A 27,326-nucleotide genomic window follows, 5' to 3' on the forward strand; every position below is an offset into this window, starting at 1 on the left:
GGCAAGAATGGATGGGCTCCCTAGAAACACAACAGGCTGTGCTGATTGTGTGAGCCTTGGAACAAATAATTTTTCTTTACCCTTTGTGCCCAGATTGGAATCCACATTCACCTGAAAAATCTGTTTCAGACTGTGCTCTGAGGGCATTGGGAGGCAGAGCATGCTGAAGTGCCGGATGAAGCGAGGGGTCACAGGGTTGCGGCCACCACCTGGAGGTGCACATGCTGATACGATTGTTACGTCCTGTATGGAGAGAAATCCACTTGGGTCACCCAGCAACGATGCAGATGAGATCTACCCATCCCAATGGCAGGACTCAACCAACATTTTTGGAGGACCTATCACAGGACATCCTGGTAGCTCAGTGGTAAAGAATCCGCCTGCCAGTGCAGGGGACCTGGCTTTGATTCCTGGGTTAGGAAGATCCCATGGAGAAGGAAATGACAACCCACTCCAGTATTCTTGCCTGGGAAATCCTATGGACAGAGGAATCTGGTGAGCCACAGTCCATGGGGTTGCAAAACAGTTGGACAGGACTTAGTGACTAAACAACAACAACATCATCATAGGATAATATTGTCTTGCATTTTCCTGCACTTTATCTAACTTAATTCTCACAACCACCTTAGGAGATCACTGTTGTTACCTCCACTTTATAGATGAAAAAAAAAATCAAGGCCCCAGATGGTTAAATAAGTTACTCAAGGTCCTTCAGCTAACTCACTGACCTTGTAGAAAAACTCCTATGTAAAAATTGAATTTTAAAAAATTGTAAGAATTTTTACCTTAGGTTAAAGTACATTCATTCAACAAATGGTAAGAAGAGTCAATTCTTATTATTTTTGGTAGTTATGTTCTATAAAATCACCAGGAACACTGAATTAATACACGCTGAACCATTGCTCCTAGGGGAAAAACAGAGCTAGGTTCCTGCGAGCCTCTGATATCACAGAGGCCTCTGATCTTGCCTCCTCTCTAGTCTACACCTTCCCTGAAGCTAAGGGGATCTTTCTATAATGCTTCCTCAGAGGCTCCCCATGACTTACACCAGTGGTCCCCAACCTTTTTGGCACCAGGGACCAGTTTTGTGGAAGACAATTTTTCCACCTACAATGTGGGGGGATGGTTTTTGGATGATTCAAGAGCATAACATTTACTGTGCAGTTAATTTCTATTATTATTACATGAGCTCCACATCAGATCATCAGGCATTAGATCCTGGAGGTTGGGGACCCCTGTCTTAGACAATAAATCTACATTCTTCTTCATGGCACTATGATCCCCCAGTCTGACTTCTGATTCTCCTGTTGCTTTGGTGCCCACATTCCACACCCTGCAAGTAGTCTTCTACACCCTACAAGTAGTGTTCCAAACTATCTGCTTTGAGATGCAAATAGCTCCCTTTCCTTGGTTTGGCCTGCCTTGCCTGCAAAATCCTGTTCTGATATCACCTCTTCTGGGAAAGATTCTCTTTTTTTTTTTTTTTTTTTAATTTTATTTTATTTTTAAACTTTACATAACTGTATTAGTTTTGCCAAATATCAAAATGAATCCACCACAGGTATACATGTGTTCCCCATCCTGAACCCTCCTCCCTCCTCCCTCCCCATTCCATCCCTCTGGGTCGTCCCAGTGCACCAGCCCCAAGCAGGAAAGATTCTCTGATCATCAACCCACTGCCCACTCCTGCCTCCCTCCAGTCTCTCTCCACATTATATAACCCTGCATTACAACACATGCTCTTCTATCTTCTGAAGCTAAGGAGGCCAGGGCTGTCACACTTGTCTATAAATCTCATGAGTCAAGCATGGCGCGAACTCATATAGATTGAACTCATATAGATTGAACTCAGTATAGATTGAATGAAGTCACACATAGGAACATTAAAGCCATATGTCATGGGCTGACTTATGTGTTTGTCTGTACCTCCTTTCCACCACTCATGTGCTAAAGACTTAACTCCACATGGTGCAGTGGTAAAGAATCTTCCTGCCAATGGAGGAGATGCAAGAAACATGGGTTCCATCCTTGGGTTGGGAAGATCTCTTGAAGAAGGAAATGGTTACCCATACCAGTATTCTTGCCTGGAAAATCCCATGGACAGAGGAGCCTGGCAGGCAACGTCCATGGGGTGGCAAAGAGTTGGACGTGACTGAGCAACTGAGTACACATATAAGAAACACCAAAGCCATTAGCCATGGGCTGAGTGTCTCCATCTCCTTTTGGCCAATCATGTGCTCAAAATTCTCCAAGCCAGGCTTCAACAGTACATGAACCATGAACTTTCAGATGTTCAAGGTGGATTTAGAAAAGGCAAAGGAACCAGAGATCAAATTGCCAACATCCGTTGGATCATTGAAAAAGCAAGAGAGTTCCAGAAAAACATCTACTTCTGCTTTATTGACTACACCAAAGCCTTTGATTGTGTGGATCGCAACAAACTGTGGAAAATTCTTAAAGGATACCAGACCACCTGAGAAATCTGTATGCAGGTCAGGAAGCAACAGTTAGAACTGGACATGGAACAACAGACTGGTTCCAAATCAGGAAAGCAGTACATCAAGGCTGTACATTGTCACCTTGCTTATTTAACTTACATGCAGAGTACATCATGCGAAATGCCAGTCTGGATGAAGCACAAGCTGGAATCAAGATTTCCGGTAGAAATATCAATAACCTCAGATATGCAGATGACACCATCCTTATGGCAGAAAGTGAAGAAGAACTAAAGAGCCTCTTGATGAAAGTGAAAGAGGAGAGGTAAAAGTTGGCTTAAAGCTCAACATTCAGAAAACTAAGATCATGGCATCCAGTCCCATCACTTCATGGCAAATAGATGGGAAAACAATGGAAACAGTGAGAGACTTTATTTTTTTGGTCTCCAAAATCACTGCAGATGGTGACTTCAGCCATGAAATTAAAAGATGCTTGCTCTTTGGAAGGAAAGCTATGAACAACCTAGACAACATATTAAAAAGCAGAGACATTACTTTGCCAATAAAGGTCTGTCTAGTCAAAGCTATGGTTTTTCTAGTAGTCATGTATGGATGTGAGAGTTGGACTATAAAGAAAGCTGAGTGATGAAGAATTGATGCTTTTGAACTGTGGTGTTGGAGAAGACTCTGGAGAGTCCATTGGACTACAAGGAGATCAAACCAGTCCATGCTAAAGGAGATCAGTCCTGGGTGTTCATTGGAAGGACTGATGCTGAAGCTGAAACTCCAATATTTTGGCCAGCTGATGCAAACAACTAACTCATTTGAAAAGACTCTGATGCTGGGAAAGAGTGAAGGTGGGAGGAGAGGGGGATGACGGAGGATGAGATGGTTGGATGGCATCACCGACTCAATGGACATGAGTTTGAGCTAGTTCCAGGAGTTAGTGATGGACAGAGAAGCCTGGCATGCTGCAGTTCATGGGGTCGCAAAGAGTCAGACAGGACTGAGTGACTGAACTGAACTGAACTGAACTGAACCTCCTTTTGGCTGAAGCCTTAATTCCTAGTATCCACAATCTGACTATATTTGGAGATGGGTATTTAAAGAAGTAACTTAGTTAAGAGGAAGTCATTAGGATGGGCTTAATCCAATGTGATTGATGTCTCCTTATAAGAAGAGACGATTTGAACAAAGATGGACACAGGGAGAAAATCATAAGAAGACATAGGGAGAACACGGCCATCTGTAAACCAAGGAGAGAAGCCACAGAATAAAGCAACCCTCCTGATATCTTGACCTTGGGCTTCCCTCTTCTAGAACTGGGAGAAAATAAATTTCTACAGTTTGAGTTACCCAGTCTATGGTACTTAGTTATGGCAACTCTAACAAATGAGTCCACCACATTTCATTTACATGGAGACACACAAAGTCATTTAAAACCTAAAGTAACCTGTATATCTTTCCAAAAGAGTTTGTTTCTGTCATAAAATCCACCAAAATCTTGATATTGCCGAAGTAATTCAATGGGAGGCTGAGAGCCATAGCGATCCAGCCTGGGCATGTTTAGGTCGTCAACAAAAATCACAACTCGTTTGTTTCCTGGTGCTCCTAGGGAAAGAAAATGAGTTTAAGAATTATGATTTGTCTTCAGTAAGGTGGCTCAGATGGTAAAGAGTCTGCCTGCAACGCAGGAGACCCAGGTTCGATTCCTGGGTTGGGAAGAGCCCCTGGAGAAGGGAATGGCAACCCACTCCAGTATTCTTGCCTGGAGAATTCCATGGACAGAGGAGCCTAGCAGGCTAATGACCATGGGGTCACAAAGAGTTGGACACAAATGAATGACTCACTTTTGAAACTTTCAAAACATAAGACAAAGCTTAGGTAAGGCTTTGGACTCAATGTACACTATGCAGGTCATAATGAGCTCAGCTCTTAAGTGTGAGGAGGGCCCTAGGGGAATTCTGAGTTGAGGAGGAAAGTCCTCCCTCTGGGCCCATCCAGGCTCTGACAGGGAGTTATAGACTCAGCCAGGATACCCACATTATCAGATGGTCCCTCACCAAAATGGCAACTCACTCCAGTACTTTTGCCTGGGAATCCCATGGACAGAGGAGCCTGGCAGGTTACAGTCCATGGGGTCGCAGAGTTAGACATGACTGAGCAACTGAGCATACATAATTGACTTACAGTGTTGAGGGATCCTTTTTGATTGCTTGAATCCTTTGGAAAATATGCTGAAAGTTGCAGGCCTTCTTAGAAAATGCATGAGTACTTTCCCAGATATGATTTTTAATTCTAGGTTAAGAACCTCCAGCTTAGGAAATGAAGTGCGTCCTAAGCACAGCACTCACTCTCACCATCCCGGTGCAGGATGATGCCAGCATTTCGGGTGACCTTCCTTAACCCCAACCACTCCCAACCGTCCTCACTAACTGTACAGCCTGGACACGGAGTGAAGAAGGTCATTTCGTTTTCACACTAGGAAGCAGACAAATCTCCAGGTTTCCTTACATAAATGCCATCCCACTACCCTCTATAGGGAAAGCATGGCTGGATTTTCAAAAGCACCTTTATAACATCAAAACAGGGATAGTGAAGGACAAGGAAGCCTAGCATGCCGCAGTCCATGGGGTTGCAAAGAGTCGGACATGACTGAGTAATTGAACAACAACAAACTACATTAAAGGGAAATCCACTGGAGCTGTACAATGTCACATTTAACCTAAAGAGAGTCAATATGTACATTCAGAAAAAAAAAAAGTGATAAACAGAGAAAAGAGAACAACTTAAGCAGAGGAAGTGACTCCACCCATGCCGGTATCTGGCATCAGTGACAACTGCAAAGAAAATAAGGCAAATCCCATGGCCTCACTTCATTTTCTGGCCTCTGGAAGTCAAGTAGCAGGTCAGGGGTAGGGAAGGGTTCTAAGAAAATCATTCATAAAAATTTGGGGACCCCACCAGAAAGACTGGCATCTATTGCCCTGCATCTACTTGAGCAGGAAAGGAGGAGCAAAAAGGGGTTGGTAGAGCAGCTGGCACAGCAAGGCCTGTGAGATGATGGCATGAGGAGGGCAGCTGGGCCTGAGCTTGGCCTAGTGCTCCACCCAGGAGGGCTGTGGGCTGGGCAAGCGGACCATAGCACAAGAGGCTACAGGATGTGCCTCAGGAGGGTGGGACGGGGTGGGGCTGAGACTCGTTGCCAACAGAGAACTTTTCAATGGAGAGGTCAGGGAATCTTCCATTGGGGAGGAGGTCAGGGAACCTTCCAATGCAGAGGTCAGGGGAACCTTCCATTGTGGAGGTCAGGGGAACCTTCCACTGGGGAGGTCAGGGGAACCTTCCATTGTGGAGGTCAGGGGAACCTTCCAGTGGGGAGGTCAGGGAAGCCTCCAGTGGGGAGGTCAGGGCTTGGCCTGCATACAGTTCTTTCAGGAATCCTTCAGAGGGCCTGCTCCTGGAAGTGTGTCACACCAAGGGTGTGGACAGCTGTCTGGCCAGCAGAGAAGCAAAGACAACCCACACTTACAGAGAACCTTGTCCTTCCCTTTTCCTCCCGTCCCGATACACTAGAGCAGGGTGGGAAGAGTAAAAGAGCACCTATGCCCCTCTTTGCCTCCAGCACCTCCAGCCACAAACCTGGCTTAAAACAGAGGAGAGGAAGAGCTTTTTATAAAAGTCTTTATTGAATTTCTGACAACACTGCTTCTGTTTTATGTTTTGGCTTTTTGGCTGCGAGGCATGTGGGGATCTTAGCTCCCTAATCAGGGATGAAACCCGCACCACCTGCTTACGTCACTGGACCACCAGAGAAGTCCCCGGGAGGAGTTTTAAATTGGATTGGGGATTGATAAACAACAAGGCCCTACTGTAGAGCACAGGAAACTAGATCCAATCTCCTGGGATAAACCATAATGGAAAAGAATATAAAAAAGAATGTACATATGTGTATAACTGAGTCACTTTGCTGCACAGCAGAGATTAACAGGACGATACTTAAAAAAAAGACAAAAAAAAAATTAGGTTTGGGATTGAAGATTGAAGACTCAAAATGACTGCAAGTTACCAGAAAGTTATGGTATTGATCGAAACAGTTGAAAAGGAAGCGTGAGGGAGATCCCACAAAGCCTGGGGGAAAGTGCTGCCTGAAGAAACCCCAAAGCGGTTTCATGCTTATTCCCTACTGGGTTCAGGTAACTGAATGCACCAGATATAAAGAAGTTTGTTTGCTTTAAATAAAGGGAAATCAATGCAAGTTTGAAAGAAGAGAGAGTAGAGAGGGAGAGCCTTGGAGAGGTAGAGATAGATGTTTTAAGTTGAAGGTGATGACAGATGTAAACGACTTGCTTGCTAACAGTAAGATATCTAGATCTAAAGCCATGAAAGAATGTCATGAACAGAATTACCTTTACAAATAAATTAAGCAAAGGTAACATCCAATTGTAACTTTATTACATGTACTGTTTTTGTGAATTAGCTTAATAAATAATTTGTGTGAGGCAAATGACAAGAATAAATCTTACCTAGGATATTTTTTCTTTTCCTTTCCAGTTTTGACTCAATGATCTCTTGTGTTCTTGAAGATGAAGTTTGAGCAGAAAAATTTAGATAAACAGGGACATAGCCAGCTGATTCCTGAATTCTATTTAGCAATCCTTTTGCAATAACAGACTTTAAAATAAAAAAAAAGGTGTTAATTGATTTATACTCAATATCTTTCAATTATGTATATCAGTAATAATCTGGTACAATGAGTAAAATCAGGATAAGAGGAGGGAGGGAGGTTAAAACTAGATTGAAATGTCTTTTTCTTCCTGGAGATTCCATTTAATTACAGTTATCAGAACCAAGGAAATATTCTAATCAGCTCTATCTCAGCAAAAATTTTTATTTTAGTTTTATACAAAAATCCATCTTGGTTACTATCCAAGTTAATTTGATAGCAAGAGTCAGAGACTTAGAAACAATTTAGAAGGAAAACAGTGAGTCCCTGTTCATGTGGACTGCCCTCAAATCAAGACGACCAAATAATCAGCATTTTCCTCTATATTCTACTTTCCCTAAACACCATCGTTGTGCCGAGTAGAAGTAAATGGGCAGGAGGCGAAAGACTGACCTTCATTAATAGTCTGCAGGGACACAAATTGCTTTGACAGGTTCCCACCCTAACTTGTGAAGTGGCAGCCCCAGAAATTTTCAGGGACACAACATAAAAGCTCCCAAACACAAAAGACTGGTTCACAGGGTCCTCTGGTTTATATACATTATTGACACCAAGGATTTATTCAGAAAGTGGCAAACTGTGGAGCTGATATAGATTCAGCATAGTTATATTCTTCCTGAAAAAGTGACACAAATTCAGAAGAAATTCCCCTGAGAAATAAGGTGTTATTTATGGGGCTCACAATTCTAGGTTCATCGTGCCTTCATTCTGGACAGAGCTTCTTGTATGAGGTGGGGCTTCCCCGTGGCTCAGATGATAAAGAATCTGCCTGCAGTGCAGGAGACCCAGGTTTGATCCCTGGGTTGGGAGGATCCCTTGGAGAAGGGCATGGCTAACCACTTCAGTAATTCCTGCCTGGAGCATTCCATGGACAGAGAAGCCTGGCAGGCTACAGTCCACAGGATCATAAAGAGTGGACACAACTGAGCAACTAACACTTTCTTGTTTGATGTAGGTTTCCTACCTTGCCAACTCCAGTTATTCCAGTAAACAACACTGAATGCTTGACTGCCAGTAGTTTTTCCATTAGGTACCCAAAGCGCACTGTGTCAGCTGTGGGGACAAGCATTTCAAAAAACGGAGTGTCTCGGCTGTATTTGAAGGTGGGTATGATTCGTTCCCAGGGATCCAGCCTTTTGGTGTCAAAATCCATGTGAATGCTCCACAGGTCACCAGAACTGGGAAGCTAGGATACAAAATTAAACACCACTATTGAAAGGATTGACACATGGTCATAGAAATAGTTACATAGAAGCAAAGGTAGTCATAGAACATGGATGGGTTTGGATTTCTTGTTGCTTTGTAGAGAAGTAGTTGCTTAAGTATCAGAGTTCAATTCTTTAATCATGAAATACTATACAGTAAAAGCCTGATGTACTGACTGTTAAAACTATGTTAAAAAATATTTAATTCAACATTAAGACCCAACATTCAGGGGATTACTCTACACCAAATACTGTGTTTGGTGTGGGGGAAAATGCTGAACAAAACCCAGCCTTTGCCTTCAATGACTTTATAATCCACCTCGAGGACACAAACACACTAGTTAATACTCATGGAGAAATAAGGGTTCTAATACAGTTTAGTACAACCACAGAGGAGGGATGGCTCATTTCTACTCACAGGGGAGTTGTAGCAGTGGCTAGAGATTTAGGTGGACTTCCTTGGGGGCTCAGACAATAAAGAATCTGCCTGCACTCTAGGATTCGCGGGTTCCATTCCAGGGTTGAGAATATTCCTTGGAGAAGGGTAAGGCTACCCACTCTAGTGTTCTTGCCTGGAGAATTCCATGCGCAGAGGAGCCTGGTGGGCTATAGACCATGGGGTCGCAAAGAGTCAGACATGACTGAGTTACTAACCAGTGGTGATGTTACAACTCAGACTTGAAGGATAAGCAGGAGTCAGATGGGCAGAGAAGTGATGAAGTGGGGATGGGGAAAAAGGAGTCAGGGTTCACACTAAGAAAACAGGTCTGGAAGCCATGGAAAGTGGCATGCATGTGGAAACTGTAAGAGATAAGTCTGGACATACAGATGTGACCAAGTTATAAAAACCTCAGCCTTCTTCTATAGGTATCTAAATATAGTCAAGATTATGGTTTTTCCTGTGGTCATGTATGGATGTGAGAGTTGGACTGTGAAGAAGGCTGAGCACCGAAGAATTGATGCTTTTCAACTGTGGTGTTGGAGAAGACTCTTGAGAGTCCCTTGGACTGCAAGGAGATCCAACCAGTCCATTCTGAAGGAGATCAGTCCTGGGATTTCTTTGGAAGGAATGATGCTGAAGCTGAAACTCCAGTACTTTGACCACCTCATGCAAAGAGTTGACTCATTGGAAAAGACTCTGATGCTGGGAGGGATTGGGGGCAGGAGGAGAAGGGGACGACAGAGGATGAGATGGCTGGATGGCATCACCGACTCGATAGATATGAGTCTGAGTGAACTCCGGGAGTTGGTGCAGGGAGGCCTGGCATGCTGTGATTCCTGGGATCACAAAGAGTCGGACACGACTGAGCAACTGATCTGATCTGATATGATTTTATAAACCACATTTTGTTTTGCTTAAAATTATCACCAATATTTTTTCATTTGGTATACAATCTTTTTCATAATCATGGATGCTTAATATTTCAAAGTTCTAAGAGCTTTCTGTTTTATAACTCATTCAATCCTCACAGCAAGTCTATAAAATTGCCTTTATTTTCTACATTTGAAATTTTTCACTATTTCATTGGTATTTACTCTCATCTTTATTATTGCCTACCATCCATTTTTATAAGGTTTGATTTAATGTTCTTTTTTTTGGTTTGTTTTTAATTTTTTAAAATTTTAGTTGGAGGCTAATTACTTTAAAATATTGTGGTGGTTTTGCCATACGTATATTCACATGAATCAGCCATGGTTGTACATGTGTTCCCCATCCTGACCCTCTCTCTCACCTCCCTCCCCATCCCATCTCTCAGGGTCATCCCAGTGTACCAGCCCTGAGCACCCTGCCTCCTGCATCGAACCTGGACTGGTGATCTAGTTCACATATGTTAATTTATGCTGGGAGCCACCACGGGAGATCCCACCCATGACAAGGTCATGTGGAAGAGATCTGACGAGCAAGGCGGATCAGAACTTGAGGGATTCCCTGGATCTGCTTGAGCATCTACCCGCAAACCAGAATCTGTCTTACTATTTTGTGCCTTTCACTAACTCTTCTGACATTAATAGGGGGCTATCCCCGACCACCTTTCTCTGGAAAAAGTCAACTTAGGGCTTTAGTTAATAAGTCTTCTGGGCATGATAGGAGTGTTTCAATTCAAACCCGTCTGATGGCTTTTTAGCTTGCCTGACAGGTTTATCTTGCAATTAACACACATGATTGTTCACAACTCCCCAACCATGAAAGGCACAGGAAGCCAAAATATTCTAAAAGTCCTAATGAGCATAGAGTCCTTTAAGGGGTGAAAAATTATTAAAATAGTGCTGGTGTAAGATTTCATTGTTGAGCCAATGCTTGCTGCCAAGTTCCCATATCCCTTATCCATTGTTCACCTAGGAGTGCATTGGTTAACATAGTTGGAATGTAAGAAAAACAAGTAGTAGCCTTGGAATTAACCACATCAGACCTTTGAGCTAATTGGTTCTCTCTTTGTTGTAACTCACTGCACCTTTGCTCCGTGAGAATGTAACTCTGTTTAGCACTTTCTGAGGCTGACATAGATTATAAATATAAAGAAAAAACACTTCAAGGGAAAATAAGTTTTCTGGTTGAGCAGCCTTTATCAAAAAAGGGTCATAAAATGTCCACAGGCCTCCAAGGCCAGAAGATAATGTACACAATATTGTTTATGGGAAAGGTATGCAGAAAAAATCCTGGTTTCGATAAAGACAAAACAGATGTAATGTTTGGGCTGACTCTGCATGACTTTGCATCTTTCATTTCCCTCTATGTACAAGTCAAGGTATAAAAGTTCCTTTTGAAAATAAAGTTATGGGCCTCTCTCACCGAAGCTTGGTCTCCCCATGTCATTCTCTCTCTCTCTTTCTCTCTTTTTTTCTCTCTTATCGCCAGCGCCGTCATCCTGAGGGTACCCCTGGATCCTGCTGGGGCTGGACCCTGACAAATATACATGTTTCAATGCTATTCTCCCAAATCATCCCACCCTCCCCTCTCAAACAGAGTCCAATAGTCTGTTCTTTACATCTCTGTATCTTTTGCTGTCTCACATATAGGGTCATTGTTACCATCTTTCTAAATTTCATATGTATGTGTTAATATACTGTATTGGTGTTTTTCTTTCTGGCTTACTTCACTCTGTATAATAGGCTCCAGTTTCATCCACCGCATTAGAACTGGTTCAAATGCATTCTTCTTAATAGCTGAGTAATATTCCATTGTGTATATGTACCACAGCTTTCTTATCCATTCATCTGCCGATGGACATCTAGGTTGCTTCCGTGTCCTGGCTATTGTAAACAGCGCTGCGATGAACATTGGGGTACACGTGTCTCTTTTAATTCTGGTTTCTTCAGTATGTAGGCCCAGCAGTGGGATTGCTGGGTTGTATGGCAGTTCTATTTCCAGCTTTTTAAGGAATCTCCACACTGTTCTCCATAGTGGCTGTACTAGTTTGCATTCCTACAAAGAGTGTTAAGAGGGTTCCTTTTTCTCTGCACCCTCTCCAGCACTTATTGTTTGTAGACTTTTTGATAGCAGCCATTCTGACTGGTGTGAGATGGTACCTCATTGTGGTTTTGATTTGCATTTCTCTGATAATAAGTGACGTTGAGCATCTTTTCATGTGTTTGTTAGCCATTTGTATGTCTTCTTTGGAGAAATGTCTGTTTAGTTCTTTGGCCCATTTTTTGATTGGGTCACTTATTTTTCTGGAATTGAGCTGCAGGAGCTGCTTGTATATTTTTGAGATTAATTTTCTGTCAGTTGTTTCATTTGCTATTATTTTCTTCCATTCTGAAGGCTGTCTTTTCACCTTATAGTTTCCTTCATTGTGCAAAAGCTTTTAAGTTTAATTAGGTCCCATTTTTTTTTGCTTTTATTTCCATTACTGTGGGAGGTGGGTCATAGAGGATCCTGCTGTGATTTATGTCAGAGTGTTTTGCCTATGTTTTCCCTAGGAGTTTTATGGTTTCTGGTGTTAAATTTAGATCTTTAATCCATTTTGAGTTTATTTTTGTGTATGGTGTTAGAAAGTGTTCTAGGTTCATTTTGTTACAAGTGGTTGACCAGTTTTCCCAGCACCACTTGTTAAAGGGATTGTCTTTTCTCCATTGTATATTCTTGCCTCCTTTGTCAAAGATAAGGTGTCCATAGGTGCGTGAATTTATCTCTGGGCTTTCTATTTTGTTCCATTGATCTATGTTTCTGTCTTTGTGCCAGTACCATACTGTCTTGATGACTGTTGCTATGTAGTATAGCCTGAAGTCAGGCAGGTTGATTCCTCCAGTTCCATTCTTCTTTCTCAAGATTGCTTTTTCTATTTGAGGTTTTTTGTAATTCCATACAAAATGTGAAATTATTTGTTCTAATTCACTGAAAAATACCATTGGTAGCTTGATAGGGATTGCACTGAATCTATAGATTGCTTTGGGTAATATACTCATTTTCACTATATTAATTCTTCCAATCCATGAACATGGTATATTTCTCCATCTATTTGTGTCCTCTTTGATTTCCTTCATCAGTGTTTTATAGTTTTATATATATAGGTCTTTTGTTTCTTTAGGTAAATTTATTCCTAACTATTTTATTCTTTTCGTTGCAATGGTGAATGGAATTGTTTCCTTAATTTCTATTTCATTTCTAAAAACTGGGTTATGACTCTTTCAACTGATTTCATGTCAATTAATGCATTGCAACCTGTAATTTTAAAAAATAATGGTGTATAGCTTAATCAGAAACGACAGGACCAAAAGCAAGGGAATAATGAATTTGTATTTTAACAACCCAGAAAAGAAATGAAAAGAATCTGAGTTATTGAGAGGCAATAAGGATGAAGAGGAGGAGGACATGGCAACTCATTCCAGTATTCTTGCATGGAGAATCTCAAGGATAGAGGAGGCTGGTGGGCTACAGGTTCATGGGGTCACACAGAGTGACTTAAAGTGACTTACTATGCATGCATGCAAGGATGAAGAGAAGAAGCCATATTTGAAAAAAATTTATTAGAAGAGAAAATTCACTCACTTTTAACTCAGATGAGTAAAGAAGGAAGAATCTATAACAGTCATTGAACTCTGGCTACTACCATGTGGCTGTCAGACCATTTATTGAGGCAAGAAACAAAAAACCAACAGTCCATTCATTTGGGGCTTGCAGACAGAAGGAGGAATCCACCTTTTCATCTGGACTCCCTCCTGTTATCCAAGTAGCATTACCATTGCCAGGACAGGGACTGGCACTGTCCTAAACATCTTAGGTCATAATGCTTCAATAGCTTCTCATCACACCCAACGTGAAATCAAGGTCCTAACAATGGCCCATAAAGCTATATTTTTTGTCCCACTGCTTACTTCCATGACCTCATTTTATACTACACTCCCACTTGATTTTTCCACTCTGACCTCGCAAGTCTGCTGTTTTTCAAAAGTGTCAAGCAATCATTCATTGAGTAAAGGCATTCATATTTGCTTTTTCTTTTGACTGGAATGCTTTCCCCTATGGAACCATTAGAACTTTGACTTTCTTCAGAACTCTGTACATGACCTAATTAGCAAAGCTTTCCTGACTAATATTAATATATAAAAGTTTCCCCCTGCCCTCAGTACTGTCATCCTTACTCTGCTTTATTCATCTCCATGTCACTGAATTGTCACGGATGTATATATGTCTGTGGCTGACTCCCCTGGTTGTAATGTAAGGTCTATGAAGCTAGGGACTTTGGTTACTTGATTTAGCTCCCATATCCAGAATAGTGTCTACCATGTAAGAGATTTTCAACAGATACTTGTTGAACTGAATATTTGCCATGGGCCATCTCCCACAGACCTTTGATGAACCCAGATCATTTCCCCTGATCCAGAAGGATCTGTCTCTCTGTCTCAGATTCTCAGTTGTCCTCAACCTGGTTCATCCTGTCCAATTATGATACAATGATCTTGAAGATCCAGCAGGGTTTCATATCCACTAGAAGGTTCTAATCCATAGGCCTTAGTTTCTTATCTTAGGGATTTTTATTTTGGTAATTTTTTATTTTGATATAATTCAAAACTTACAGAAAAGTTAAAAGAACAGTACAAAGAATTCCTATATATTCCTTATATAGATTAACTGACTGTTCACATTTTGCCTCTTGATTTAGTGTTTATCTTACTCTAAGATGTCAGTTATATACACTATTCTATACTACCCTAAGTATGTGAGCATTTCCTAAAAAACAGGGATATTTTACAACCACACTAAAATGATTGAAATCAGAAAATTGAATATTAAATCAATGCTATTATCCAATTTACATTCTATATTCAAGTACAGTCTTAACAATGTCATTTATAGCCATATTGTTTTCAGTCTAGGATCCAATCCAGGATATTGCATTGAATTTGATTATATCTCTTTAGTCTCTTTAATTGAAAAAGTTCCTCATTTTTCTTTCATGACAGACACTGTTGAAGAATATGGGCCAGTTTATTTTACGGAATGTTCATCAGTTTGAGTAGTCTTGGTGTATCCATAGTCAGAGTTCAGTTCAGTTCAGTTCAGTTCAGTTGCTCAGTCGTGTCTGACTCTTTAAGAACCCATGAACCGCAGCACTCCAGGCCTCCCTGTCCAATACCAACTCCCGGAGCCTACCCAAACTCATGTCCATTGAGTCAGTGATGCTATCCAACCATCTCATCCTCTGTCATCCCCTTCTCCTCCTGCTCTCAATCTTTCCCAGCATCAGGGTTTTTTCCAATGAGTCAGCTCTTTGCATCAGGTGGCCAAAGTATTGGAGTTTCAGCTTCAACATTAGACCTTCCAATGAACACCCAGGACTGATCTCCTTTAGGATGGACTGGTTGGATTTCCTTGCAGTCCAAGGGACTCTCAAGAGTCTTCTCTAACACCACACTTCAAAAGCATCAATTCTTCGGCGTTCAGCTTTCTTTATAGTCCAACTCTCACATCCATACATGACTACTGGAAAAACCCTGGCCTTGACTAGGTGGACCTTTGTTGGCCAAGTAATGTCTCTGCTTTTTAATATGCTATCTAGGTTGGTCATAAGTTTCCTTTCAAGGAATAAGCGTCTTTTAATTTCATGGCTGCAGTCACCATCTGCAGTGATTTTGGAGCCCCAAAAAATAACGTCTCTCACTGTTTGCACTGTTTCCCCATCTATTTGCCATGAAGTGCTGGGACCAGATGCCGTGATCTTAGTTTTCTGAATGTTGAGCTTTAAGCCAGTTTTTTCACTCTCCTCTTTCACTTTTATCAAGAGGCTCTTTAGTTCTTCTTCACTTTCTGCCATAAGGGTGGTATCATCTGCATATCTGAGGTGATTGATATTTCTCCTGGCAATCTTGATTCCAGCTTGTGCTTCCTCCAGCCCAGTGTTTCTCATGATGTACTCTGCATATAAGTTAAATAAGCAGGGTGACAATATGCAGCCTTGACGTACTCCTTTTCCTATTTGGAACCAGTCTGTTATCCCATGTCCAGTTCTAACTGTTGCTTCCTGACCTGCATACAGGTTTCTCAAGAGGCAGGTCAGGTGGTCTGGTATTCCCATCTCTTTCAGAATTTTCCACAGTTTATTGTGATCCACACAGTCAAAGGCTTTGGCATAGTCAATAAAGCAGAAATAAGAACTCTCTTGCTTTTTCAATGATCCAGCAGATGTTGGCAATTTGATCTCTGGTTCCTCTGCCTTTTCTAAAACCAGCTTGAACATCTGGAAGTTCACGGTTCACGTATTGCTGAAGCCTGGCTTGGAGAATTTGAGCATTACTTTACTAGCGTGTGAGATGAGTGCAATTGTGCGGTAGTTTGAGCATTTTTTGGCATTGCCTTTCTTTGAGATTGGAATGAAAACTGACCTTTTCCAGTCCTGTGGCCACTGCTGAGCTTTCCAAATTTGCTGACATATTGAGTGCAGCACTTTCACAGCATCATCTTTCAGGATCTGAAATAGCTCAACTGGAATAACATCACCTCCACTAGCTTTGTTGTAGTCAGAGTAAGGTTATGCATTTTGGAAGGAATAGCTTGGAAGCAAGGCTGTATACTTCTCCATGTACCACATCAGAAGGCACAGGTTTGTTGTGAGGTATTGATTGATGACAGGTATTGATGATAAATCAGTCACCTAGTTAATATGGTGTCTACAAGGTTTTTCAGTATAATGACACTATTTTTCTCTTTACAACTAATAAGTAATTTGTAGAAGATGTTTTGAAACTATGTAAATAAGAAACCTTCACCTACTAGTTTTTGCAACCATTGGTGATTCTTGCCTGAATCAATTATTACTACAATGGTTTCAAAGTAATAACTTTCTAATCCCACCATTTCTCCTATATAGATTAGCTGGTATTCTCCTGTAAGGAAGAGCTCTTTCTCCCTAGTTTATTTATTCACTTGTATTTTTATGTGCATCAACTCACAGACTTTTATTTCATTCAATAGCTTGTAATCCACACCATCATTATCTTGATGCTCAAATATGCCTAGATTTGTCCAATGGGAATCCCTTCTAATTGGCTCCTGTGCTCGTTTGACAGGTGCCATTGTTCTTCAAGCACTTATTCACTATCCGACGTAAGATATTCTGGGCTTATTTTGAACTTTCCTCAACTCAGTCCTGGAATCAGCCATTTCACTAAGGTGCTTTGGTTCCCTTTCATGGAGAAGAGTATTCAGAAATCAGCAACTAAGTATGCTCATTGCTACTGATGTGCCATTGCTTCTAGTTCCTCTCAGCACACAGAACTAGGAAATTTATGTATGTATGGATATATACACCGTATACATATGATCTATCTATCTATCTATTCCATGAGTCCCAAAACCTCTAATTCCAATCAAATAACACAAAATACATTCTAATCTTTCTCCTCTATATTTGTAATATACCTTCTCTTAACAGTGAGAAGCCCGGTTGCCATTACCTTCAATATACTGATTCATTTGCTCAGTTTTAGAACACACACAAAAGTAGTTTCACAACTGCTAAACCATAGCACTGTGAAAATATAAATTTACTAGCTAGAATTCAATATTTTTGCTAACAGTAGGGAGTTTTTATTCACTTTTACACCTTACATTCTTCATATGGCCTGGAGAGAATTCTTAAAAAATTTTAATACAATAAATTATCTATTGCTAGTTTAAGAAAGTGAATAATTAAAAAAACTTTCAAATGAAAAATTTATATTTATACTAGAACTAAAGCTTTGAAAGTTTTAGTCTTGAAATTTAATTTTAATGATTCAGAGTTATGTTAAAATTAAATTTATTTGGCTCTTACCCTGGCATCAGGATTATCATCAAATTGTGTTCTAATAAATGTATCAAAAGAATCCCAGTGATTTTCAGTTAGATTTCCACCTAAAGACCATAAGTAACAGAATACAAAAGTCTGACACAGAACAGTGTTCAATTTTGTTTGCTCCTGAAAGAATAAAGAGAAAAACTTTTAATATTTAGTGTTAGCATAAAAGCATCCTAATTTGCAAAGTCTAAAGACTGTTTTTTCTTGCTTAGGCTTATGTATTTTTATTTTATTTTTTTAATATAAATTTATTTATTTTAATTGGAGGTTAAATACTTTACAATATTGTATTGGTTTTGCCATACATGTATTTTTAAAAGGGCACAGTGCATGTTTCTTACATTTCATTCAATAGTGCACCAAGAGATGTTTTACAGTGGCATACATTTAAATACTCTGATGAGAAAATGAATGGCAAGAAGCATGGAAAACAAAAGTTCAAGGGTGTCTTTCAACTATTATAACTATGACTATGCTTGTATGAAGTTATTTAAGTAGACACACACTGGGAATATGTTACAGACTCTAAGGAAATTTAAACATTGAGTAGAGGAGTAAACTATAGTGTAAAATTCCTTCCAATTTGAGATTCTACAAATCACATTCACATTCATTAGTCCCCTAAAAAATTAACTTGAAAATCAAATAACTGTATGACATAAAGTTTGGAATTATTTATTTGCAAAGAATCTATATGATAATCACATTTTCCTAGCTTTACAGCAGTAAGAAAACTCTTCCTACCATTGTCAAATTAGCTCCATCTTTCTCAAGTATTAAAGACTCCAATAAGCAACAGAGTGTAGTAACTTTGCTGATGTCCACTTGTGGAATTGCTTGGTGGCATTTTTTATTGACAAAATTTAAACCATCATCAACATAACGCTGGAAAAGATTCAGTATATATTCTTGAGTTTCTTCACTCAGCTGAAAATCAAACAAATAATATTTTAGCAAGACCAGATAAAATATATACTTAAGCTTAAAAATAGTTGGTTCAAACTTGTATATTACATTATATCCTGTGACTTTTAGACTAAAGGATGTAAGCATCACATGATATGAAACAAGTTACATTAAAAAAAAAAGACATTCTATGGGAAGATTCTGGGTCACTGATAAGTGATCTTGATCTGGTAGTTGGTATATAGGTATTTTGGGTCAGGAAGATCCCCTGGAGGAGGGCAAGGCAACCAGCTCCAGTATTCTTGCTTGGAGAATCCCATGGACAGAGGAGCTTGGCAGGCTATAGTCCATAGGGTCACAAAGAGTCAGACACAACTGAAGCTACTGAGTGCACGCACACACACGTGCACACACACACACACATACAGGTATTTATTTTATAATCATTTGTTAAACTGGCAACAAGTATTTCATACAGTCTTTAATACTGATGATTATCTTTCATAATTAAGAACAGTGAAAAAGGTATAAAAAGAAGCATTTTAAATATTTATTCAAGGTAAAGGACCAAAGATTTCAAAAAGAATGTTGCCCCTCACCACTTTTATTAACATTGTACTGAAAGTCTTAGCTAACGTGATAGGACAATAAAAGGGGAAAGAAGTATACAGATTGAGAAGAAAGAAAAAAAGTTGTCTTTACAATTATCCATACAAAAAAATCCCAAAGAATTGAAACAAAATTCCTGAAACTAGTAAGTAGTTATAGTAAAGTTGTAGGATACAAGGTAAATATACAAAAGTCAATTGCTTTTTTATATATCAACAATGAATAATTAGAATTTGAAACTGAAAATGCAAAATCATTTAATTAGTATAAAAAATATAAGATAGGCATATTTTAAACAAAATATTTCCAAGAGGAAATGTGAGGAAAACAACACAATTCTGATGAAAGAAAACAAAGAACATCTAAGTAAATGGAGAGACTGTGCATGGATATAAAGACTCAATATTGTGAAGATGTTAGTTATTACCAACTTGATCTATAGAGCTGATGCAATCTGAATCAAAATCCCAGTAATTTACTTTGGGGAGAGCAACAAAGTGAATCTTACATTTATAAGGAGAGGGAGAAGGCCCAGAGTAGTGAAGACAATATTGGAGAACAAAGTAGAACTGACAAGACCTGACAAGACTTACTGTAAAGCTACAGTAATTGACAGTGTGATATTGCCAAAAAATTAGACAAAGAGGTTAATGGTGTTAGGGCCCATAAAAAGACTCATACAAATACAGCAACCTGATCTTTCACAAAGGAACAAAAGCAATCCAGTGGAGAAAGGATGGTGTTTTCAACAACGGTGCTGGAATTTGGCATCTGCATGCCAGAGACAGAGAGAGAATCCAGACATTGATACTATGGCTTTCAGAAAAAGTAACTCCAGATGGATCATAAACCTAAACATAAAATGCATAACCATCAAGTCATAGAAGGTAACAGAGGAAAATATTTATTTAGGTGACTTTCAATTTGGAAATAAGTTTTAAGATATAACACCGAAAGCACAAACCATGCAAGACAAGTTAGACCATTGAAATTAAAAATGTGTGTGCTGTGAAAGATATTATTTAAAAAAAATGAAAAGAAAGGCAGACTTGGAGAAAATACTTGCAAAATACATATAAAGAACCTGTATCCAAAATATATAAAGAACTCCCAAAACTCAGTAACAATGAAACATACAACCCAATAGTAAGTGGGCAAAAGATGCGGCTGCTGCTGCTGCTAAGTCGCTTCAGTCGTGTCCGACTCTGTGCAACCCCATAGACGGCAGCCCACCAAGGCTCCCCCGTCCCTGGGATTCTCCAGGCAAGAACACTGGAGTGGGGTGCTATTTCCTCCTCCAATACATGAAAGTGAAAAGTGAAAGTGAAGTCACTCAGTCGTGTCTGACTCTGAGCGACCCCATGGACTGCAGCCTACCAGGCTCCTCCATCCATGGGATTTTCCAGGCAAGAGTACTGGAGTGGGTTGCCGTTGCCTTCTCCAAAAAGATGTGGACACCTCATCAAAGAAGATATATAGGTGGCAAATAAACGTATGAAAAGACACTCAACATCTTATACAAGACAACTACTCACTGAAAGCAAAATGAGCTACAAATACATATGAGTGTGTTAGTTGCTCAGTTGTGTCTGACTCTTTGTGACCCCAAGGACTGTACCCCACCAGGCTCCTCTGTCCATGGGTTTGTCCAGGCAAGAATACTGGAGTGGATTGCCATTACCTTCATATTAGAATGGCTAAAATCTGAAACACTACACCACTACATGCTGGTGAGGATGTGGAGTAACAAAGAAGTTCTTTGGAATGCATAATGGTACAGCCACTTTGGAACACAGATCGGCAGTTTCTTCACAGTTTCACCATATGATTGAGAAATCACAGTCCTAGGTATTTATCCATATGAGCTTAAATCTTATGTCTACACAAAAACATATATGAATGTTTATGTGAGCTTTATTAGTAATTGCCAAAACTTGGAAACTTGGAGATGTCTTTCAGTAGATGAGTGGATAAACTTGCTAAGTGATAAACTTCAGCATACAATAACACTGAATACTATTCAGTACTAAAAAATGAGCTATCAAGCCACAGAAAGACATGGAGGAACTGTAAATATATATTACTAAGTGAAAGAAGTTAATTTGGAAAAGCTACAAACCATATAATTCCAACTATATGATGTTCTGGGAAAGGCTAAACTATGGAGACAGGGAAATCAGTAATGTCAGGGGTTGGGAGACGGTGTGGATGGACAAACAGGTAGAGCACAGATTTATTGGGCAGTGAAACTATTCTGCATGATACATGATATATTCATTTATCAAAATTCATAAAACTGCACAACACAGAGTGAATCATAATATAAACCATGGACTTTAGTTCATAAGAATGTATCCATATTGGTTCATCAATTTTAACAAATGTACCCACATAAATGTGCTTAGTCACTCAGTCTTGTCTGACTCTTTGCAACCCTACGGACTATAGTCCACCAGGCTCCTCTGTCCATGGAATCCTCCAGGCAAAAATACTGGAGTAGGTAGCCATTCCCTTCTCCAGGGGATCTTCCTGACTCAGGGATCAAACCGGTGTCTGCTGGCAGATTCTTTTCCATCTGAGCCACCAGGGAAGCCCACTCACACCAAAGAAAAATGCTAATAAAAGTGGGGACTATGTTTGGAGGAGAGAAAGCATATGCTAACTCTTTGTACTTTCTGTTAAATTTTTCTATAAACCTAAAACTGTTCTGAATAATAAAATCTATTTAAAAAGTAAATTCAGAAAGGTTTAACATCTTATGGAAGCACATGATAGTCTCAATTCTGAGAATTACTTTCTTTAACAAGGCTTTCTGTTCATTTGCTGTACATCTGAAACAAATACTGTAAATCACAATATTGTGAATCAACTATACTCCAGTAAAAATTTCAAAAAAATAAGGTACTCTAAAATGGTATAGATGAACTTATTTGCAAAGCAGAAATAGAGACACAACATAGAGAACAAACATATGGATACCAAGATGGGGAGGGGGTATGGGATAGACTGGGAGATTGGGATTGACATGTATACACTAGAATGTATAAAATAGATAACTAATGAGAATAGACTGTATAGCACATGGAACTCTACTCATGCTCTATAGTGAGCTAAATGGAAAGGAAATTCAAGTAAGAGGGGATATATGTATATGAGTGGCTAATTCACTTTGCTGTATAGCAGAAACTAACACAACATTGTAAAGCAACTATCAGGTCAGATCAGATCAGATCAGTCGCTCAGTCATGTCCGACTCTTGGCGACCCCATGAATCGCAGCACACCAGGCCTCCCTGTCCATCACCAACTCCTGGAGTTCACTCAGACTCACATCCATCGAGTCAGTGATGCCATCCAGCCATCTCATCCTCTGTCGTCCCCTTCTCCTCTTGCCCCCAATCCCTCCCAGCATCAGAGTCTTTTCCAATGAGTCAACTCTTTGCATGAGGTGGCCAAAGTACTGGAGTTTCAGCTTTAGCATCATTCCTTCCAAAGAAATCCCAGGGCTGATCTCCTTCAGAATGGACTGGTTGGATCTCCTTGCAGTCCAAGGGACTCTCAAGAGTCTTCTCCAACACCACAGTTCAAAAGCATCAATTCTTCGGCTCTCAGTCTTCTTCACTGTCCAACTCTCACATCCATACATGACCACAGGAAAAACCATAGCCTTGACTAGACGAACCTTTGTTGGCAAAGTAATGTATACTCCAACAAAAAATGTCAGTTATACCTCAATAAAGGTGTTTTTAAAGAAGCTGATTACGGGGGAAAAAGTAAGGTGCCTTGAGGGTAGGTCACAATATTCTTAAAATGTTGATGCCTAAGACTGAGGAAAACAATCATTCTCTGACTCATCTTTGGAAGGGGAGAGGCAGAAAGACGGCTTTCTCAGAATGGCAGTTGAGATGAGATGGGGAAAAACATTTAAAAAGATTGCTTATTAAGTTAAGTGGAGTGGGCTGTCATTTCCTTCTCCAGGGCATCTTCCCAACCCAGGGATCAAACCGGAGTCTCTTGCATCTCCTGCATTGGCAGGCAGATTCTTTACCACTGAGCCACCTGGGAAGCCCTTATTTAGTTAAGGTAAAGAGAAATCCTATTTTAGAATGGAGAGGATATAGAAGATAATGTGGAACTGCATTGTTCTGAATAATAATATAAAAGTTTTTCTTCACTTTGGATGGAATCTTACCTCTAAGGTTAGAATGCATCTTAGATAAGGGGCCTAAGATTGAGTCAAAGCTATGGTTTTTTCAGCAGTCATGTATGGATGTGAGATTGGGCCATAAAGAGAACTGAGCGCCAAAGAATTGATGCTTTTGAACTGTGGTGCTGGAAGACTCTTGAGTGTCTCTTGGATAGTGAGATCAAACCAGTGAATCCTAAAGGAAATCAACCCTGAATATTCAGTGGAAGGACTGGTGCCAAAGCTGAAGCTCCAATAATTTGGCCACCTGATGTGAAGAGCTGACTCACTGGATAAGACCCTGATGCTGGGAAAGATTGAGGGCAAGAGGAGAAGAGGGCGACAGAGGATGAGATGGTTGGATGGCATCACTGACTCAATGGACATGAGTTTGAGCAAACTCTGGGAGATAATGGACAGGGAAGGCTGGCGTGTTGCAGTTCATGGGGTCGCAAAGAGTCGGACATGATTTAGTGATTGAACAACAGCAACAACAAGGCCGAATGGGAAACTAAACTGTTTTTTTTCTTCCTTCTGGCTCTCAGAGGCATTGTTGTTGTGTAATTGCTAAGTCCTGTCCGACTCTTTTGTTCCCCCATGGGCTGTAGCCTGCCAGGCTCCTCTGTTCATGGGATTTCCCAGGCAAGAATACTGGAGGGGGTTGTCATTTCCTTCTAGATGGAATCTTCTTGACTCAGGGATCAAACCAGAGTCTCTTGTATATCCTGCATTGACAGGTGGATTCTTTACCACTGAGCCACCAGGGAAGCCCCTCAGCGGCATTCAGATCAGATCAGTCGCTCAGTCATGTCCGACTCTTTGCGACCCCATGAATTGCAGCACGCCAGGCCTCCTTGTCCATCAGCAACTCCCGGAGTTCACTGAGACTCACGTCCATCGAGTCAGTGATGCCATCCAGCCATCTCATCCTCTGGCGTCCCCTTCTCCTCTTGCCCCCAATCCCTCCCAGCACCAGAGTCTTTTCCAATGAGTCAACTCTTTGCATGAGGTGGCCAAAGTACTGGAGTTTCAGCTTTAGCATCATTCCTTCCAAAGAAATCCCAGGGCTGATCTCCTTCAGAATGGACTGGTTGGATCTCCTTGCAGTCCAAGCATTAGGGGCTTCTAAAATCTAAAAACAAAGACCTGGCCTGGATTTAAGCGTTCTTTTCCTTCATTGTGCTTCCCCCTCATTAACTCAAGCCTTCTGCAGAGTCTTTTTTTTTAAATTTTAAATGCCCTTCCTTGTTCTACCTGTGTTTGGGGAAACTAAAGGAAGGGTTTCTGTTTGTATTTGAGAGAACCCAGTTGAGGGTAGGGGAGGAACAAGGCAGGGTAGGCAGAAACCAGACTGACTAGGTGGGCTGGTGGGCTGAGGTCATAAATAATGAAGACAGCTATGGTGACTATACAACCTCCTTGAAGAATCCCAAGAATTCAAGGGAGAGGGCCAGATACAACACTGGGATTCCCTTCATCAAGCATCAGATCAGATCAGTCGTTCAGTCATGTCCGACTCTTTGCGACCCCATGAATCGCAGCACACCAGGCCCATAGTGAGGTCTTAATTAGTTGCTATCTGGGCTCTAGAGAAAAGGGTGAGCCCAGATAGCAACTAATGGATGGAACTAACTAACAGATGGAAAGGGTGGGGAGTGTCCAGTTGCACTTACTTTTTTAGAAACACTCTGCATCCAGGTTTTAACATAAGGCATCCACTTCAGCTCTTCAGGATCCACAAATACCATTCCACATCTACTGACTGTTGCAGGAGAGGCAACCTTTAGATCTTGCACCTAAAATTTAAAAAGTTGAACAAGAAATGGCTAACATGATACTTCCTTGTCCCTCCCAGTTCAATGCTAATAAATCATGCATTTAAAATTTACGGTAACATACTGTTAGGTTTTGCATGCAAGAGAGTGGGAGAGCTATAAGTGATTTAAAATGGAGAAGGAAAGTTAAATGAGGCATGAGGAGAAATATACATATATATATGTAAATATAGAAGGATACTGGAGAAGGAGATGGCAACCCACTCCAGTATCAGTATTCTTGCCTGGAGAATCCCATGGACAGAGGAGCCTGGCGGGCTACAGTCCATGAGGTGGCACAGAGTTGGAAAATGACCAAAGTGACTTAGCAGCAGCATAGAAGGATGCTGTCAAATTCTTATGGGAAGGTGTACATAGTTATTCCCTTCTTTTTCCTTCTTACCTTTTTTATTCTTATATCCAATGCATAGCCTAGTACCTAGGACACAGTAGGTATTCAATTAATGTTTGATGAATGAACACAGCAGGGGTGGTATCTTCTGTAATATTTTGTAAAGTGTATTTGACCAGCATTCCTTTTCCAATCCCATTACCAAATAGTCATACCACAGAGGGATGACTTATTCTTCTTAAATGGAACAATTATTTTTAACTTGGAAAGCATTTCAAATCATGTAAAGACACTAAAATATATAACTACCTTCAAAGGGAAAGAAACAAGTACTGATGAAGACAGAATTTATTTCCCTTTTATAGAGAGATAGGAACATTTGAGAGACTCTGGTTGTCAGAATGGAAAATCTATTATAAAAGGAAAATTTGATAAATATTTAGTGTATAAATGAAACACCATGGAAGGCCTTACAGATAATCAAAGATACATCAGTAAGAGAAAAAAAATTAATGATGTTATGCAAATCTAACAAATGATTTCACTCCACAGTAAGGAATATATATTTACCTCAAAAAGCATATGGATTTGAGGTGTGAGTTTAATCCTCTCACTGTTAGCCAAGCAAAGCATCTTGTTATCATCCAGCACCGTATTCATATTTTCAATCCAAAGAGCGTCTACTGGCCCATCACTGATGATCCATTTATGGTCTTCTGAAGTATCATTCACAGCTGCTCGGACACTTAGTGCCATTAAACCATCTTTCCATTCCAAGGTTATGTTATTAACTTCACCATACAATTCACCCATTGTAATTGATTTAGGATTAAGAACATATGTTTTAACTGGTTGGTAAAAGGGATTGTCTACACCAAGTTTTTGCAAATTCCCTAAAGTTTCTGCTAGTACTTGGTAAACTGTGGTCTTGCCACCTCCTGTTGGCCCAACTAACATCACACCATGCCTTACTAGCATCGTTTCATAGAACTGTATCACTTTTTTAACCATACATGCTTCAGGCTGAAGATTCTTTTTCTTCATGACATCTATAATTGTTGACTGCAATATACCATAATCATGTTCTGGAATTTGGACTCCAGGAAAAAGGTCAGATATGATTCCACTGGAAAAATAAAATTAAAAAATAAAATAAAATAAATTAGGAATCACTGGACATTGATATCCACCCATGTTACAATTAATTTTTTAAACATTACCAAGGTTCTTATTTTTCTCATTATCTTTTCTTCTAAACACAGTGCTACATTATCTTATGTGTTGTACCAGAATCTATCATTTCTCTGATTTGTGTATGATTTTTCTTGTTCCTTGTACAGTGGACCAATGTTCTTAAGCATATTGGGAGCTTTTTGAGATAGAGAATATTTCTTACATTTTTGTATTATACACAGTACATGGCATGGTATCAAACATACAGGCAATGATTTTTTCAGTTTATTTTAAAAATTATATTTATAGCTCAACTTTTCCCAAAAAGCACTTATGTGTGCTTTTAATGGTATAAAAATATTTAGAAAAAAAAAGATGGAAATAGAAAACTAGTACTATGTGAAAAAGGGAGTAAAGGAAAAAACGGACTATTTCTATGGGAAACCAAATGGCTGTATGGGTGAAAAAGAAGTGAAACTCTTACACACACAAAAACATTTGAGAAGCAGTAAAGAATTTAATATAAAATGACAAGAAAAGTACAAGATGGGGGAGATCAAGATGATGGAGTAGGATGTTGAGCTAACTTCCTTCCACATATACATCAAAAATACATCTACATGTGAAGCAACTCTCATGAAAA

At 40.0% G+C, this 27,326-nt stretch overlaps 1 protein-coding gene and 1 long non-coding RNA gene across 2 annotated transcripts in view; one reads left to right on the plus strand and one right to left on the minus strand.

Annotated features, from left to right (window-relative positions):
• LOC129623199 (uncharacterized) overlaps positions 1 to 11,194 on the plus strand; it is a 31,116-nt gene extending 19,922 nt beyond the window's left edge. The window contains exons 2-3 of the long non-coding RNA XR_008700391.1: positions 8,192 to 8,264; positions 10,124 to 11,194. This is a non-coding gene — a long non-coding RNA (uncharacterized LOC129623199). The remainder of the gene's footprint in view (positions 1 to 8,191; positions 8,265 to 10,123) is intronic.
• The window catches only part of DNAH6 (dynein axonemal heavy chain 6), a 279,939-nt gene that overhangs the window by 130,127 nt on the left and 122,486 nt on the right, over positions 1 to 27,326 (minus strand). Inside the window, exons 34-41 of the mRNA XM_055540370.1 lie at positions 26,081 to 26,636; positions 25,018 to 25,140; positions 18,389 to 18,571; positions 17,621 to 17,764; positions 8,126 to 8,347; positions 6,962 to 7,109; positions 3,889 to 4,046; positions 112 to 243 (exon numbers count right to left, since the gene is read on the minus strand). Of these exons, the coding sequence (XP_055396345.1) occupies positions 112 to 243; positions 3,889 to 4,046; positions 6,962 to 7,109; positions 8,126 to 8,347; positions 17,621 to 17,764; positions 18,389 to 18,571; positions 25,018 to 25,140; positions 26,081 to 26,636 (1,666 nt within the window). The remainder of the gene's footprint in view (positions 1 to 111; positions 244 to 3,888; positions 4,047 to 6,961; positions 7,110 to 8,125; positions 8,348 to 17,620; positions 17,765 to 18,388; positions 18,572 to 25,017; positions 25,141 to 26,080; positions 26,637 to 27,326) is intronic.

Source organism: Bubalus kerabau, chromosome 11 (assembly GCF_029407905.1).
Source record: "Bubalus kerabau isolate K-KA32 ecotype Philippines breed swamp buffalo chromosome 11, PCC_UOA_SB_1v2, whole genome shotgun sequence".
NCBI lineage: Eukaryota > Metazoa > Chordata > Mammalia > Artiodactyla > Bovidae > Bubalus > Bubalus kerabau.